The 18,952-nt window shown below is 38.4% G+C and overlaps 1 protein-coding gene across 2 annotated transcripts in view; it reads left to right on the top strand.

Annotated features, from left to right (window-relative positions):
* Nucleotides 1–18,952, top strand: part of DNAH9 (dynein axonemal heavy chain 9) — a 212,906-nt gene that overhangs the window by 65,287 nt on the left and 128,667 nt on the right. For both annotated transcript variants that reach the window (XM_088133503.1, XM_088133502.1), the window contains exons 37-38: nucleotides 12,044–12,217; nucleotides 14,048–14,255. In XM_088133503.1, coding sequence (XP_087989629.1) covers nucleotides 12,044–12,217; nucleotides 14,048–14,255 — 382 coding nt within the window. The remainder of the gene's footprint in view (nucleotides 1–12,043; nucleotides 12,218–14,047; nucleotides 14,256–18,952) is intronic.

Raw genomic sequence — 18,952 nt, 5'->3', positions numbered from 1 at the left:
CTAAAATGAGAAAATACTGAGAAATATCCCAGAGGGAGGCATTGACAAACCACTTCTGTACAGTTGCCAAGAAAGCAACATTAATGTCACATGTAGTCACTAAGAATCAAGCCTGATTTTGGGGAGACTTTAAGGTATTGTATAAAATGTTTAGGTATTTCCAAGTCTGTGAACCACAACTAAATTTCCAACTCTTTCCTCTCACCTGCCTACTGGGAAAAAAAAAAGAAAGAAATACAGGCATCTTCTCATTGTTTTATTTGAGATCCTTTGCAATCAGGGAATTCTTTGTGGGAAGGGCAGCAAAAGGCTTGTTCCTTTCCATTCTGTTTTAATCCATGTGGGGGCACTGAAACTCTCCACTGATTTTCTTTCCCACAAGACAGCTCTTCATGATGCTTCTATAACAAGAAAAAGGAAGAGAGGGGGAAGGGGAAATCTCTTTCTATATTTCTGCATCTAAATTAGCCTTATTATTCAATTATTTATTTAATCCTATTTTTACCTGTTATTTAGTCATCAATTTATATTTCATATCATTAATGCAAGCCTGGAGTTTTCTCCTCGTTTTTGGGTTTATTTTCTCATGTTTTAATGACAAACGCTTGTACTAATTAGTATCTCAATTGCTCCAAAGTTTTCTTGCTTGTTTCGAGGAACTTTTTATAGGGAAGACGATTTTTTAAAAAAATTTAAAGAGTTTTGGAGAAACCTTAATGAATTAAACTAACTATTTTTATTCAATCACCTAAGCTATCATGGATCTCAACCCACTTAATCAGCTACATAACATGAAGTCCTGACAGACCTTTTTTGTGTGTACTCACAATTATAGCTGGGGGGGAGGGGAGGAAGTGGGGGGAAGGAGAGGGGTGAATAGTGGAAAAAAAGCAGTGTTGTTTTAGAAGCAGAGATATGTAATTGCAGAAAAAACAACATCAGTCTCATTGACACTGAGCATCCTTGTCAGATTTTTGTTGGAAAGCTTCAGCTAGTCTAGTGTTCCTTAAAGGCCAATAAGTCGTTTATTGTGATGGAATGGAATTATGAAGGCCAGGCTCAGAGAGATAAACATTTTCTTAGCTCGCCGGAGGAGCGTGGGAGATATAAGAGGATGAGACTGGCACCTCCCTGAGGAATTCACAATGTTGTGGCTGGCTGACTTGGGAGATGGGGTTTCAGTCTGGGAAGATTCTTGCTAGAGGTTGTAGCTAATAAACATAGCTGAACTGAATTTGCATTGTCTCTTGGAGTTCCTTGGGCTAGGCCTGACATCAATCTTCCCAGACTGACACCCCATCTCCCAAGTCAGCCAGCCACAACATTGTGAATTCCTCAGGGAGGTGCCAGTCTCATCCTCTTGTATCTTCCACGCTCCTCCGGCGAGCTAAGAAAATGTTTATCTTCCTGAGCCTGGCCTTCATAATTCCATTCCATCACAATTATAATATTCCAGAACTGTCTTTGTCTTTTTCTTCTTAGAGTTTTTTTTAATCTCCTCAATAGTTGTATTAGTCCATTTGCTACAGAAATTCTGTGAATTTCTCTGATTTCAGCCATCTAAGAAGTTGGCTTAAAGAAGTTGGCATGGTTTCTTGCTATGCAAGCGAGCCTGTATATGACCCTTGGATTGGCATCCTCCTCTCTTTTTAGGTGACAATGAGATGCTGCAAGCTTATACTTTACATTTAAAGAAACCTCAGTTTCCTGTTTTGTGTAGACTTGAGGACCTGTTTTTGTTTAAACTACCACTTCAGAAGAAACCAGGATTTGAAACTATATTTCCATTCTGATTTCTAATAAACCACAGTTTTTTAAAATAGAAGGAGGAAATGTGATTTGCTTAAAAATGAATGTAACAGCTTATGGTGCAGTTCTGCAAAGGGAGAGAAAGAGAAGTTTGAGGGTTCATCCATATGTCTGGCTAGGCGTGGCATGGTGTGAGGAATTTCTGAGGAACAGGACCCACTATATTGTCCTCAATCCGCCCCCCAGCTCACTGTGAAGGCAACCTCTGCCTGTCTTTTCTTGTTCTGTGTTAAAAATAATGTGTTCCAACTTATGTTGGTGTTTTGCAGTATACCTTCAAATCATTCTGACAAATGCCTTCGCTCCAATTGGCTCCAGTTGCTCCAGTCACTGGTTGCTACCTCCATAGATGTCTTGTTATGGACTGTTGATCAGAGTGCCCCCTTCAGAAGGGACCTTCCCACTGTGGACATGTGAGGCTGGAGCTTTTCTTTAGGAGTTCACCAGTTCACCACAAGTTTTATAAGTACACTTTCTTTTTTAATCAGGTGAAATTAACAAGAATTCTGCCAGTTTCTATTTCTACTCAAGGGACAGAAAGAACATTAAAACTGCGCGTCACTGGTGAATGTGCCAGATGGACAGTGTTAAGGATAAGAGGGCATCAACAGAGGGGAGCCCATGCAAAATGTCTTTCAGTGGAAGCCGTGTGTTCTCAGAGACCTGCCCTTGGCAAGGAAGGGTAGGTGTTAGCTTTCCTGACTCTGGCAGGAGGGACAAAGAAGCAGGGAATCCATCAGTTAGGAATTGTGCTAACTGCTGCCTGACAAGACGCCTGGTCGGCATCATTGCCAAAACTGAAGAATGGATTGAAATCTGGGCTACAGTTCTTCCTTTTCAACCAGTTCCAGGATGGAAGACAAGTGCCTCTTTGGTAGAATGAAGGTGCTAGGCTTTGTTGTTGTTCAGTCGTTAAGTCGTGTCCGACTCTTCGTGACCCCATGAACCATATTGCGCCAGGCCTTCCTGTCCTTCACTGCCTCCCTGAGTTTGCTCAGTTTCATGCTCATTGCTTCAGTGATGCTATCTAACCATCTCATCCTCTGCTGTCCTCTTCTCCTTTTGCCTTCAATCTTTCCCAGCATCAGGGTCTTTTCCAAAGACTCCTCTCTTCGCATTAGGTGACCAAAGTATCTGAGCTTGAGCTTCATTATCAGTCCTTCCAATGAGCAATCAGGGTTGATTTCCTTTAAGATTGACTGGTTTGACCTCCTAGCAGTCCAGGGGACTCTCAAGAGTCTTCTCCAGCACCACAGTTCAAAGGCATCAATTCTTCGGCGCTCAGCCTTCTTTATGGTCCAGCTCTCACAGCCATACGTTACTACTGGAAAAACCATAGCTTTGACTATGCGGATCTCTGTCGGCAAGGTGACGTCTCTGCTTTTTAATATGCTATCTAGGCTTGCCATAGCTTTCCTCCCAAGGAGCAAGCGTCTTTTAATTTCATGGCTGCAGTCTCCGTCTGCGGTGATCTTGGAGCCCAAATAAATGAAGTCTGTTACTGCTTCCATTTCTACCCCTTCTATTTGCCAGGAATTGATGGGTCCAGATGCCATGATCTTAGTTTTTTTAATGTTGAGTTTCAAGCCAGCTTTTGCACTCTCCTCCTTCACCCTCATCAAGAGGCCCTTTAGTTCTTCTTCACTTTCTGCCATTAGGGTGGTATCGACTGCATATCTGAGGTTATTGATGATTCTCCCTGCAATCTTAATTCCGGCTTGTGATTCTTCCAACCTGGCATTTCTCATGATGTACTCTGCATATAGGTTAAATAAGCAGGGTGACAGTATACAGCCTTGTCGTACTCCTTTCCCTATTTTGAACCAATCCGTTGTTCTGTGACTGGTTCTAACTGTTGCTTCTTGGCCCGCATACAGATTTCTCAGGAGACAGGTAAGATGGTCTGGTACCCCCATCTCTTTAAGAATTTGCCACAGTTTGTTGTGATCCACACAATCAAAGGCTTTTGCATAGTCAGTGAAGCAGAAGTAGATGTTTTTCTGGAACTCTCGTGCTTTCTCCATGATCCATTGAATGTTGGCAATTTGATCTCTAGTTCCTCTGCCTCTTCGAAACCCAGCTTGTACATCCGGTAGTTCTCGGTTCACATACTGCTGAAGCCTAGCTTGTAGGATTTTGAGCATAACTTTGCTAGCATGTGAAATGAGTGCAATTGTGCGATAGTTTGAGCATTCTTTGGCATTGCCCTTCTTTGGAATTAGAATGTAAACTGACCTTTTCCAATCCCGTGGCCACTGTTGCGTTTTCCAAACTTGCTGGCATATTGAGTGCAGCACTTTAACAGCATCATCTTTTAGTATTTTAAATAACTCAGCTGGAATACTGTCATCTCCACTAGCTTTGTTGTTAGCAATGCTTCCTAAGGCCCACTTGACTTCACTCTCTAGGATGTCTGGCTCAAGGTCAGTGACCACACCAGCATGGACATCAGGGACATTAAGATCTTTCTTGTATAGTTCTTCTGTGTATTCTTGCCACCTCTTCTTAATCTCTTCTGCTTCTGTTAGGTTCCTGCCTTTTTTGTCCTTTATCATGCCCATCTTTGCACTAAACGTTCCTTTGATATCTCCAATTTTCTTGAAAAGATCTCTAGTCTTCCCCATTCTATTGTTTTCCTCAATTTCTTTGCACTGTTCATTTAAGAAGGCCTTCTTATCTCTCCTTGCTATTCTCTGGAAATCTGCATTCAGTTGCTTATATCTTTCCCTTTCACCCTTGCTTTTCACATTCCTTCTTTCCACAGCTATTTGTAATGCCTCATCAGACAGCCATTTTGCTTTCTTGCATTTCTTTTTCTTTGGGATGATTTTAGTTGCTGCCTCCTGTACAATGTTACAGACCTCTGTCCATAGTTCTTCAGGCACTCTGTCTACCAAATCTAATCCTCTAAATCTATTCATCACCTTCACTGTGTACTCACAAGGAATATGATCTAAGTCATACCTGAGTGGTCTAGTGGTTTTCCCTACATTCTTCAATTTAAGCCTAAATTTTGCAGTAAGAAGCTCATGATCTGAGCCACAGTCAGCTCCTGGTCTTGTTTTTGCTGTCTGTATAGAGCTTCTCCATCTTTGGCTGCAAAGTATATAATCAATCTGGTTTCGGTATTGACCATCTGGTGATGTCCATGTGTAGAGTCGTCTCTTGTGTTGTTGGAAAAGAGTGTTTGCTATGACTAGCTTGTTCTCTTGACAGAGCTCTATTAGCCTTTGCCCTGCTTCATTTTGTGCTCCAAGGCCAAACTTGCCTGTTATTCCGATTACTCCTTGACTTCCTACTTTAGCATTCCAATCCCCTATGATGAAAAGGACATCTTTTTTTGGTGCTAGTTCTAGAAGGTGTTGTAGGTCTTCATAGAACTGGTCAACTTCAGCTTCTTCGGCATCAGTGGTTGGGGCATAGACTTGGATTACTGTGATGTTGAATGGTTTGCCTTGGATACGCACTGAGATCATTCTGTCGTTTTTGAGGTTGTACCCCATTACTGCCTTTCCCACTCTCTTATTGACTATGAGTGCAACTCCATTTCTTCTAAGGGTTTCTTGGCCACAGTAGTAGATATAATGGTCACCTGAATTAAATTCACCCATTCCCGTCCATTTCAATTCGCTGATTCCCAAGATGTCGACGTTCAATCTTGTCATCTCATGTTTGACCACATCCAGCTTGCCTTGGTTCATAGATCTTACATTCCAGGTACTATACAATATTGTTCTTTACAGCATTGGACCTTCTTTTCGCTTCCAGATACATCCACAGTTGAACGTCCTTTCGGCTTTGGCCCAGCCGCTTCACTCTTTCTGGAGCTACTTGGAAATGCCCTCCGTTCTTCCCCAGTAGCATATTGGACACCTTCCGACCTGAGGGGTTCATCTTCCAGTGTCATATCTTTTAGCCTTTTAACATTGTCCATGGGGTTTTCTTGGCAAGGATACTGGAGTGGGTTGCCATTTCCTGCTAGGCTTAGATTATTCTTATAATGCATTTCCTGCATATACATCTTCTTTCTGTTGTAATTAAACAAACAAACAAACAAACTGCATTGGTAATCATTGTTCAGGCTAGATTCTCACTCCAGGAGCACTCAAATGCTCACATGGAATGCCTCAACCTCCAACAGCAAGTTCTTTACTTAATGTGAAATCATAACATTAGGTCTGAACTGAGTTTGTCCAGAGCTTTCTCATAGTGGCTGGACATTTGCTTCTGGAAAAGTCACAATGGAAGTCCTGGTCCTTGTCCTCTCACATGTAAACATGACATATAGTGTCTGTTTTGTATCTTAATCGGGTTACCTTCTTTTGGCAAAGATCTACATTCTGAGGGTCCAGAGAAAGGAAACAATAAATCAGTCCCTTGACATTGTGCCCTTTTTGCATTGATTGATTGATTGATTGATTGATTATGTGTCATCAAGTTGTTGACTCCTAGTGACCACATAGATAGAAGATAGAAGACCACATAAATATGAAGTAACCTTTTTGCATTAGTTACTTCATTAATAAGGTAGAAATTTATATTAAGTAGATCCTAGTGCTGACCAATCCTTGTTGAGGCCCAATTAATTTCATTGAACCTCATCTGAAAGTTTGTAAGATATGTAAGTAGATCAGGGTTTTCCCCCCCAGTTCAGAAGCTTTCATACTGTATATGAAATAAATTAAGACATAACTTTTATTATATTCCTTTTGGTTGAAGAGTGGATGAACTTTTGTTTACCTTTAGAGAGCTTATTCCTTAATCAGAAAAAGAAACAAAAGGAAACACTGAGCTTGTGTGCATTGTAAAATTAGTATGGAATATTGAGAACTATGAGTACCATAAGCAGTAATACTGTAACTTAATCACAATCCTTTATACACTAAGTGATGCATAAAAATTCTTTTATCTAGCAAGCTGTTAGTGAATATGAATGTATGCAGTAAATTTTTTGTGTGTACTCAATTTTTGACAGATACATAAAAAAATGGTATGTTTCCCCTTTCTGATAAGAATTACTTGGTTTTATCATGAAGTTATTACCTGAACATCTGGTTCATTGCACTAGTTGCTCTGCATGCTGATCTTACATATTTTAAATAGTATTTATGAGGTTACTAACAATTTTTGACCAGGAAAATACAAGCAAAACTTTTCTGAATCCTCCTTCCCATCATTTTGGCCTTCAGATAATCAGCCTGTTTGCATAATAATGTTCATATCAGAGCTTCATTACCCATGGATTGGGAAGAATCAGGTAGACCAGAATAAAGGATAACTTGTTCCTTTGAGATTGGTGAGAAGGGGGACAGGGCAGCAAATAGGTAGTAAGTGGGTAGTAGGTAGAACCAAAAGTTGTCAGCCTTGTGAGGTAGTCCAGACAAGAAGCACACCCAGAAGCACTATTTCTACTTTATTGTAAAGTTACAGTAACAGAATCTTGCAAGTCTGAAAGTACGTTTCTCCTCCGTCACCTTTACAGCCCAACAAACTAGGGAGGGTCCCTTCTGAGACGTTTGCCACAGCTGCATTCCTCCTGTGGGCTAAGCTGCCTCTTAGTCTGGTCTGTTGCCTCAGCTGTGGCTTTTCCCCCTGTCTCCCAAGGTCATTCCCACATACCATTACATAGTAGATGGAGCCAGTCTGCTCTTCTCTGGAACATATCAATCATGAATGTACAAGCTGGATTCAGGAAAGGCAGGTGCACTCTTGCTGGATAATGAGAAAGGCAAGGGAGTCCAGAAATATGTCTGTTTTTGATTTATTGATTATACAAAGGCTTTTGACTATATAGACATCTGTATAGGATGTATACAAAAGCCTTTGTATAATCAATACAAGAAAGGGAAGAAATGGAAACAATAAGAAAAATATTGAAAATAAATTGGTAGACATAAGGAGTCATAGGTTGCTACATATAAACCCAGCAATTGTTTCTGACGAACAATGTAAAAACATAAAAATATTGAGTGGTTCTTAGTTCCTTCCATACACCAACACATTTGCAGTCTGAGAGTAGAAAAACTTTGTCATGCTGATTACTTTTCCCTCTCACGCTCTCTCTCTCTCTCTCTCTCTGCTATTCCACTCTTATTATTTATTCAGTAAATTAAGTAAGCTCGGGTTTATCTCTTGGTGTTTCACATTTATTGCACTGCTTACTTAGATATTTCACTCAGGGAGTGAACTAGAAAACATATCTGCTGAGTTCCCTTGTATAGGATACATAATCTTTTTTTAAAGTATAGTGATTCTTTGAATAAAACCCATGAACATAACATTATCAAATTAATAGTTTGATACTAGTTACAACAGAGAGCTGAGCAGGATCATATATGGGAGCCAAAGCAATTTTTAGCGGACTAACAGAGAAAATGAAGTTGACAGAGCATACATGTCAAAACTGAGCAACTGAACACCTGCAAAATCCATAGCCACCAGTCCATATGGATTCTAAGTCAGGGTGTCATGGTTAGACTCAATGGGTGCTCAACTGACAGCACATCTAGGGAATGGGATGGGATCTGGACTAACTGGGATAGAAAATGTGCCTGAGGCAAGCAGGAAGAGCTTCACCTACTCAAAAGTCATGACTTAGTCCTCATTGTTTAAATAACAGTAATTTTCATTAAGGGCAGAAGTACTCAACTTGAAACCCGAAGAATGCATACAGTCCCTAGTAGTCTTGGGTGTATCCTCTGCAGTCCCTCCAGAACTTGCTGCATATTGTAGCTTTCAGAGTGATAGAAAAGGAAAATTACAAAATATGGGATTAATTGTTTGAACCATATTTAATGACTTCAATGCAGTTTTAATTTAGGTTTTGAATTAGAATTAATTTAAATTTTTATGTTGTGTTTGAACCCCATGCTCCTTTGTCCTGGGAGAGCCCATAGTTTGGATTGTGGCCCTTGAACTTTTAAAAAATGGAGTACAGCCCTGGTTCAGGACTTAGCGTGAAGCCCCTCTTTTTTTTAATGATTTTTTCTGTACGCAGTAAGTTCCTTGGAAGTCTCAATCTTTGCTGCAATACTACACCGAAGCATTTTGCAAGTTGCATTTGGAGCTTAGACCAGACAAAATGTACCTCTACAATGTTGTTCTGGATAGTGAACTCCATGTTCCTTTCTCAGCTTCTCTGTAAATGTCAGAGTGAAGAGTCCAAAGTGCCGTAGTCTGAATAAGAACAAGCAAAGATCTGGTGAAAAATGACCCAATATAAAATCTGTTTATTGCTTGCTATAGAAAATGCCCTTAGCTCTGACCTTTTGCAGCTGAAATGCCAGAATAAACAATATGAATGCTTTCCCACTGTTGCAGGCTGGTAGGTGGGCAGCAAGGTCCTCCTCTGAGAAGGGATGGAGAGAAGAGCATTAAAGTCAGCAAGCCTCCATTACGTGAGCAGCCAAAATTTATCACTGCTCTGGCTGGGTGGGTTGCTTGATTTCCTTCTGTTTAACATTACTTTAGTGCTAAAGATAACCAGTTTTTCTCTGTCTTTTTTTGCTTCTTTTTTCTTACCAAAATTCCTTTTTCTGTTACTCTACTGATTTGGTTTTCTTTTTCTTCTTTTTAGGTGGTCCATGTTGGGAGAAAGGATGTACTGTTGTGTGGGTTATTTCTTTCCTCCTCCTCCTCCTCCTCCTCCTCCTCCTCCTCCTCCTCCTCCTCCTCCTCCTCCTCCTCCTCCTCCTCCTATAGTGAAACTTATTAACAGTAACAGAAAATGAGGTGGGTAGAGAAAGAAGCCAAGCAAAAGCATTCATCCTATAAAAGGGTTAAAACGTAGAAGTTGGTTAAGGAGATTGAGAGACTTGATTTTCATAGCACAGTTCCCCTTTTCAGATCTATGGCAGTCATAAAGAAGCTGGAATAATGCTATTTTAAGCCAGAAGAACCACCACCTTACAGAATCCTTGATGGTTGGGTTTAGTAAGGAGACTTCCTCCTTCTCCACCCAGATTATCCATAGAAAAAGTCTGAAGATGGTACAGATTCGTTGTATTTTTTTAAGCCACTGCTCCCTGGTGGGAAGTTTCATAGCCTCAGTGAAATGAACTTGTGGCTTCAGCTGACTGGCTGTATTGGAAAAGTGTCGGAAGCCAATATATCTGAGAAAAATAATCCAGAAAGAATCCAGTGAGAGTTTGAAGTTGGCTTAGCAGGAATTTTTGGTTCACTGTGATGTTCACCAGGCACATTTCAATAAGATGGAATAGTGTAGATGGATTCCTTGCATCATTTCTTGAGAATAGATTACTAGCTCTGCTGTTAACTGTTCTGAGTAATAAAGGACTAAACTGAATACATACATACATACATACATACATACATACATACATACATATATATGCGCAAACTATCATAGAGTAACATCAAAAAGAACTCCATATAAACTCACACCATCCCCAATACAAGACCTTCCTATCGCAAGCTTCCTTAACCTGGATATCTTCCAGATGGCCATGCTAACTGATGCGTTCTAGAAATTAAGGTCCATAAATCTGGAGGGTGCCATGCTTAGGAAAGGCTACCCTGTGACATCAGTTCACTTGTTCATCTGTACTAATCAAGAATTGAGAAATAGTACGTGTGTATGTGTGAACTGATCCTCTGGACTCTATGGCTACCTAGAAATTTAGTACAGCTTCTCTCCTTTGCCAGTATAATGTTTTCTTACATTATATTCAGTTTGGATATTTATTTGTTTAAGAATCTCTCTCTCTCTCTCTCCCCCCCCCCCAACTCAAACAATTGTGACTCTGGGCAATCAACAAATAGCAAGAAAATAGTTACATAGTGACTCAAGAAGTCTTCAGGTTAAAATAACAGAGCTTTTTGGGGATATAATGGTAGCCCACGAGCAACAGGACAGGTCATGGCTCTTCCATAGCATCGTGGATGCTAATGCAGCAGCCAGTGGTACTTCCACAATATTCTGGGTAGCAAGTAGCTAAACTTTTTAACTGCACACAACTGTGAGCTGTGAGTTTTGTGAAGACATCTCTAGTGCAGTGCATTGCTGTGAAGGGCATGTACTGTAGAAAGTCACATTCTTCTTCTATGCAGAGGTTGATCATTATAATTTGCACATTACTGTAGAATTGCTCAACAGATCATGATATTTTATGACAGCTGAATAAAAAGAAAAAAATATGGCTGAACCCAAGTCTTTTCTTGTCCGTTGAAATGAAAGTATGCCGTGATTGCTGGAGGAAGATTTTCCTATGCATAACTTGATGTGAGTCTTAGGCTTTCTTTGCTCAGCCAACTGAATTGTCTGATTGTTTATACATGTGCAGTTAAGTCTGCTTTCTTGAATTAGGATCTTCCATCATATAGAGTTGCTTGTTATTAGTTCGGCTTAGGCAGGAGCAATTTTTTGTGGGGAGAAGGTCATTGAAAATGTATGGCATAACTTACGCATCTATAGACAGAGTATAAAATGTGGGTCACAGGAACTGGAAATACCAATGCAGTCTTGGCTAATGTTGAAAAATTTAAGCAGGGTTAAGTACTTGTTGGGAGTACCCAGGGCTATAGGCTAAACTGAGAAGTTAAAAAATCCTAGAAGAAACTAGTGGCAAACCACTTCTACTTTGTTGTCCAGAAAATTGCATGGATGTGTCCAGATAGTCATCAGGAGTCAAGCAAGATAGGGGAGTCATCATCTTTACTGTTTTGTACAAAATAGGGAACTGATAGCATTAACATTTCAATAGATTCTTGTTCTTTGCCTGATATCTAGAGGACTTCAAAGTGCCATGCTCTCCTGTAGAAATCAAAGTCAGCTGTCTTTTTTTCAGCACAGACCACTTCTACCATGGATTATTTTCCTGCTACATACATTTACCTTATTCTACATTTTCCCCCTGTCTAGCAAGTAGGAAAGAAAGTTATCTCCACCCAATTCCTCCGTCTGCTTGGGTCTTCCTAGCTCCCACTGATGTCCCCAGAATGTCCTCCATTATGTATTGTTTTTTTGGCTGATTTTAAGAGCTCCTGTTTTAGGGCATTCACAGAGAGGTCAGAAATTTCAGAGCTCAAAGGAATCAATCCCCAAACTCAGAACAATAAGTAAATATTCAGTAGTTCTAAAATAAATTATAAGTAGGATTTGACTTACGGGTAATGAATAACTCATTGAAGTGCCTTTCAGCATTTAGTAGAAGAATATATCAAACAAAAATTACCTGTGCATTAAAAGTTATTTTCTCTATTTTTTTATTGGCAGCTTGTAGACTATAGAGTTGAATTCAGTAAATGGTGGGTGACTGCATTCAAGACTATCAAGTTTCCTTCCCAGGGAACAGTTTTTGACTTTTATATCGATTCAGAAACAAAAAAAATTGAACCTTGGTCCAAACTGATCCCCAAATTTGAATTTGATCGAGAAATACCATTACAGGTGAGTGATAGATTTATCCGTGAGTGCATGTCTATGAGAGAGAGAGTGCTAGAGACACAAAGATGGTCAGATAAGGATGTGTGATTAATCAGTCTCCAAATTGTTTCTTTTATTTACACATTATCTTTAAAGCCAGTCTTTGCACTGAGAAGCATAGTTTGCTATTTTAGAACACTTAATGATAAGCTGTTAGGAATTATCTGCTTTCATATTTATTTATCACAAACCGATACTGAAATCATTTTGGCGAGAACTTAAGAGATTTAAATTGTGACATAGGAGACAGAGCTTGCTCGAAAGAAGCAAACAAATCACAGAGAAACAACCTGTAATCCTTGGACTTGGTTTGATACTTGATTTTGTTAGTTTCTGTGTATGTACTCTTTTTGTCTAATGGCATTAAAATGTGATTGTTATCACAGATTCAGGTTTTATCTAATGGAAACACATGCAGCTGGGGCCAAATTTAACAAGAAAGCAGCAACTGCTCCGTTATTGTCATTATTATGTTGGTATTATTGCAAGGAATATGTATCCCACTCTTTCTGGTAATGCTACTTCAAAGAAAGCCCACTATAGTCTAGTTTTTAAACCCATCTTCCTCTTGCTTTTCCTGCTCTGCTCATGCTCATTTGCAGTATCCACATTTTGGTTCCGTGTAACACACAAATAAAATTACTATTTTTTGAAGGTTGGGATGTTCACTAAGGATCACCAGGGTAGTTTTTTCCCTCCTTCCATGTGACATAATGTCACGCCTTTTCTGCTGTCTAGAGTCAAAATATGAGAGGACTACTCCCTTTCTCACATACCACTTTCCTAAGCTACCAAAAACACTGGGCAAGGGTTAGGGTGTATCTATCATCCATGCTCCATCTAGCAGCATCTGTTTCTTTCTGTAGCAGTGATATCATGAACTGTTGTGTTTCTGCTTAAGGCTCTGCAGTTGATACAAGTTAATGGTGACTCTCAAGCTGGTGACAGGAGAAGAATGATGCTGGTATGATTTAGAAAGGCAAAAAAGCAAAACACAGGCTATTCTGAGAGTTTTGCAATTTTGGCCTTCTGGACAGTGATTTTGTAATTTGGCCGATTTTAGCTGAAAAGTCTTTACAGGCATTATCAGTCTGATTCCAGTTTACAGTTGCTGTTTGGATTTCCACACCCTATCATTCATCCTCTTGGTGATTTTAAGAATGCAATTGCAGATATCCGGTCATTTTCTGTTAGGTCAGACTGTGAATTTTGAAAACAGAAAACAAATTCTGTTAGATGCAGCCATTATGTAATATTTTGCTGAAAATTGTGAGAGGAGGTTTAGGGGATATACTTTTCCTTGAGACAGAGGGAGCATCACCTGCACAATTTAATTTGGATGTGAATATTGGTAAATCAAAATATTAAAAAATGTAAAAATGCTTAGCCACAGGCCAAACCAAAAGATGAAAATTACTGCTGATTTGACAGAAACAGCCTACCTTCCTTACCCTAATTCTGAACCTGCTATCTAGTGGCATCTCATCATTGGAACTCAGAGCCTGGAAAGATACAAGGAAAATAAGGGGCGTTAGGGCCATAAATATCTCATTTGATTCTTAGGTTGATCTCTGGAGAGTGAAAGAAAAGATGTCAAAGAAGACATTGCACAGATATTCCAGACTCAGAGTATGATTGTATCTATGTAAATATAGGAGTTGTTTTTTTTTTTAATACAGAGTAGTTGCTCATGGGATAATGCCATGCAGTGCAACTTCCTGAGGAGACTTGCCCTACTTCTCTGCCAAGGGGTGTTCTGAGTCTCATCATAAATGCCTCTCATACCCCTTTCAGGCCTGTCTGGTACATACCAGTGAAACCATCCGGGTGCGCTATTTCATGGATCATCTCTTGGAGAGACGCAGACCAGTTATGCTGGTGGGAAATGCAGGCACGGGGAAGTCTGTGATTGTTGGAGATAAGCTGTCTTTCCTGGATTCCGAGGAGTACCTGGTGAAGAATGTTCCTTTTAATTACTATACCACCTCTGCTATGTTGCAAGGTAAACTCTCAGTTGATGTGGGGGAGAATGGCACAGTTTTGCCAAGGTAATTATTTAGATAGGAAAGAAATGTGCTAAGAGAAGTTGAATATTCCAGGCCAATCCGAAAAACATCAAAAGAAAAAACTGAAAATTCAGAGTGACATAAAAGTAGACTCATCATTAGTATTGATCCTACTTAAAAAAATACAATTTAGTTTGTTGTAATTCTTCTTCTTCTTACAACTTTTAATAAAAAAATATGTTAAAAAATTACAAAACACATAAAATTGAACTTAATTAGTATAACTCATAGGAAAACAGAATCCATTATTAAATGGGGAAATGTAATCCCAAATGTAGGACCCTAAATTCTGGTAATACATTACAGCAAAGGGCTCACATTCATAACTCAGCGCTTGTGGCAGAACAAGTAAATTTATGTCGCTCACAACAATATTTTGTAGGGCACTGATCTTGAAAAAAAAACAAAGCATGCCAACTAGGTAGTTAAATCAGATATTGGTCTTCTGGTTAATAATTAACTCTGTCAGCTAATAAATACTTTGATTTGCAACTCTGTTTCACACTAAAGATGTTTTATTTCATTAACCTATGTTTAATGGCACACTATGTACTTTTCATCTTGTTCATTTTTTCCTCACTAGACACTTTTGTATCAATGTATGAAAAGGCTTCAGTGTTGCACTCTTGAGCTAATGAACTGGTCTTCATGCAGTACATGTGACATTTTGATTTTGAGACCCTTGCGTTGCTCTCTGAGTCTGAAGAAAACTTAAACTGCAACTGACTAAAATCAAACTTTTAAAAGAGTTTTTTAACATGAGAAGCAGGAAACATGGGAGAGAATTAGCTGGGTCATTTAGATCATCATGATCTAAGCAAGGAAGAGTAAAGATCAATATCTTTTTCAATTCTGTTTTGATAGTGGAGCAGATCAATTCACTAGTTAATAATTTGAGCTATCTGAAGTATACCTTTCATGATCCCAATGTCACCAGGAGATGCATTTCCTTAGTATCGATGTTCTAAAGTTGAAGTTCTTCCAAGAAAACGTGGCTCTATCAGTGCTTCAATAATTTTATCAATATTCAGAGTACTGTCTCCAGTAGTAGCTCAGTGGACCATTCAAATGAACCAGCCAGTTTCTTAATGTGTTTGAAGACTTCACAGGAACAGTTCTCCAAGTTCTTTCATATCTAAGCACAGCTCATGTCAGCTTGATCCACTTTGCTGTGATTTTTCTTTAAATATGAAAATCTGTTGTTATCCATTTCAATGCCATGACTGTGCTGTTTTGAACAAATGATTTCTCATGGGAAAATGGGGAAACATAAGCTTTACCTTTTCTGTGGCAATCATTTTATCAATACAATGTTCAAACTGAACATATTTTATGGGGCTTTTATCTATAATTGAAATTGCTTTAATATTTGAGCATGAACAATTCAAAATTTATGCAGCAGCAGAAGAAAGAGTTCCACCTGGAATTATTTTGCAATGGAGAAAGCTGCAGGCAAATTGTCAGTTCCTGCAGCTTCTGCCATTCCTTAGTAATCCTGGCTACAATCTGGTTACAGTTGAATAAATGTCATAGATTAACCTTACTTGAATTGATGCCCTCCAGATACATTGTATTTCTGTAATGCCAGCCAGTATTTCCATGTTGAAGCCTGTCATACTGAGGATTGTAAAGAGAGGTCTTTATAACACATAGAGTGTTATTTGTTATTTATCCAGAGATTTGGGGCCTGTAGGAATAAATGTAGGTATACCACTTTTATTGTTCAGTGGCACCTTTTAGCAACCATCTAGATAGACTTTCTCCAGGATGAAATTTGGTCATTGTACAACAGAATTTCCTAATATATTAAATATAGTAATAGACAATGCCCAGAGCAGTGCATTGTGTGGTACTTCTTAAATGAATAAAAACCTGACCACAGATTATGGTACGTGTTTGGAGGAGTATATGAGATAGTACTACCTTGCATGTACTCAGTAAAGTTATACCAAACAGTTACAAAGATAATCTTCAGCAATACCAAGCCCTTATCTCATTTTTTAAAGTTAGCTTCTCCATTAGAGCTATTTTCAAACATTGTTTAGTCCAAACTGACATTGAAAGATTATTCCCTGACTTCCATACACCAGTTAAAAGTTATCCAGCAGCCACCAACACAAATATTATCAATTCTTTATGCAGCAAATGTACATTTCCCTCCTCAATTGCTGATAATAAGGCTAGCCTAGGGTCCCTTGTGTTAAATAAGGGAGAATCTGTACAATTTAATCTTACAGTACCTTTTGTATTATAATATAAATTATGAATGGTTTGGAATTAGCTCCAAAATTAATATGCTTAATCATAAAAATAGATAACACAAACTATTTTTTTCCTAAGGTCACCCTTTATAATATTTAACCCAGAAATTTTTTGGACTTTTTACTTCAATAAATTGAATGAATGAATTTCCATATTTGTTCCACTATATGTCTACCTCTAATGAAACTTGTCTTTGTTAATATATTCAGGAACCAGTATTGCAAGTCTATTTGCTAAAATGTTTGTAAACATTTTACAGTCCTGATTAGTGAGAAAAATGGGCATGTATATGTCCATTATGTCTAGATTGGAATAACAATACTATTCATGTTTCTTTCCATGACTTTGGAACCTCTCCATCTTGCAAAATATAATTAAAAAGGAAAAGAGAATATTGAACTGAAATATCATAAAGTGATTAATAAAATTTCTCCAGTAACTATCAACCCTCAGAGCTGTATCAGATTTTATATCCTATATATAGGTTAATCTAAACTAATTAAGACATTCAAAGAATCATTATAATCTTGAGTAATATTAGTTAAATTTATTTAAATAATTTCTAATTTTGAATTCCTCATTAGGGTCTAATTTATATACTTTTTCCCCCAAAAGATTCCTTAAAACATACAGTACATTAATTTTGTTAGCATTATAAGTTAATCTGCTCTTAGAAAATTTAGTAGATAGATTCTGATTTTTCATTTTCTTATTTTTCAGTATGTAGAGTTTTTATTTGAAAATTCATAAATTTTTTGCTTAGCATATTGGAAGTTAAGATGCATTTTATTTATTTTTAAACTTCGAAAGGTTTTTTTTTTTGTTAACAATTCCTATAAATGTTATTACTACTAGTTGACTTGTGTTTAATCTGTGAATCAGAAATTTCTTTCTAAACTGATCATCTTTTTTCAGTTTTTTAATTCTACTATCTTCACCTGTAAAAAATCCTCTTGTAAATGCTTTCATTCTATCTTGGACCACTGCATTCAATTCTGTTTTATTTAAATTAATCTGAAAAAAGACAGAGTTAGTTCCACTTTAAATTCTAAGTCACATCTTCTTTATGAGATTCAAATGCATGATTGCCGGATGGAAAGGAAGTAACTGAGGGTAGCAGCTGGGAAAAACGGCCAGTGGAAAAAGAGTATAGTTACCTAGGAACAGAAATGGTCTTTTTCCTAGATTGGGTATTGTCCTTCAACCTTCTAAGCCAGCACTACCTTCAGGAAGTGACTGTGGCTGTGCAAGGATTCAGGCAGAGTTTCCCCCCATCACCTATTACTTGATTTGGTTTTGAATTGGAAATACCAAGGATTGAATTGGAGACCCATATGCAAGGTAGATGCCCTAGCCGTTGAGAGATACTCCCTCCTGAAGCTGAGTTTTCATTGAACATCTATTAGGTGGGGCAGGCAGGGTAGAGAGAAACAGTTTTAAACCTCTGTTCTTTATGTTTTTAATGACATGATGCTCATTCCTTTAAAGAAGAGTTTCTCAGAATTTTGCACATGCCCCTGGATTCTGGGTCCAATGATCAAAATTCTGCTCAGCCCATATGACTGCAGCTGATAAATTTTCTCTTACTCTTATGTTTTAAAGAACACCTAGGCTGTCCTTGTTCTACCTTTCTTATAAACTACAGTGAAAGATACTTGTTATATCTTTGCAACAGCACAAGGACCCCTTTTGGGTCTCTACATTTAAGTGACGTGGGTATTCTGCACATGGAAGCAAGTGTGAATGGACAGATGCAAATAACTAAACACTGGGAAAGGTAACATGGGAGGACGGTTTGTGTAACATTCAGGAGTTTTTACAGATTCTTTGTATTATCTAACATGGTTATGATGCTCAGCAGATCTCCAGATGCAATTAGCAGTCAAGCATAAAGTAAGCCAGGGAAAATCCTGCAAAAGGCCACTGAGCTTCCTTGCAAGGTTTCTTCATGTATCAAATTTACCCCTGGAGAGTTCCACAGCCCATCAGCCTCTAGGAAGCACAGCAGATGCTTAATAACTCTAAATACAGTGACTGTTTATTCCTGTATAATTGGGATCTGTGTATCTGTGCTAGAGACATGTGGTTTATGATATTATTGTGAGAGACATTCTCAAATTAAAACACTGCTTTCACGAACATGTCATTTAATCTCTCAGTAATTGCATTTCAATTTGATGTATCTCTTCTACACTTGTTAAGACTCTAAAAGGGTTGTTTTCTATGTTAATTACGGACTAATTAAATGCTTATTTGAAAACCGTATCTCACTTCCAGAAATTTCAAAATTGTCATGGTGCTAGGTTGTTGAAAGGGGAAGATTCTGCGGAGACAGAGGTGTCAGCTTTCACCCAGCATTTCAGATTCTTTT

Source organism: Python bivittatus, unplaced genomic scaffold (assembly GCF_059951505.1).
Source record: "Python bivittatus isolate LINGU-HERP-01145 unplaced genomic scaffold, Pbiv_v1 ctg000080_np1212, whole genome shotgun sequence".
Taxonomy (NCBI): Eukaryota; Metazoa; Chordata; class Lepidosauria; order Squamata; family Pythonidae; genus Python; species Python bivittatus.
This window is presented reverse-complemented; position numbering and strand designations above follow the sequence as displayed.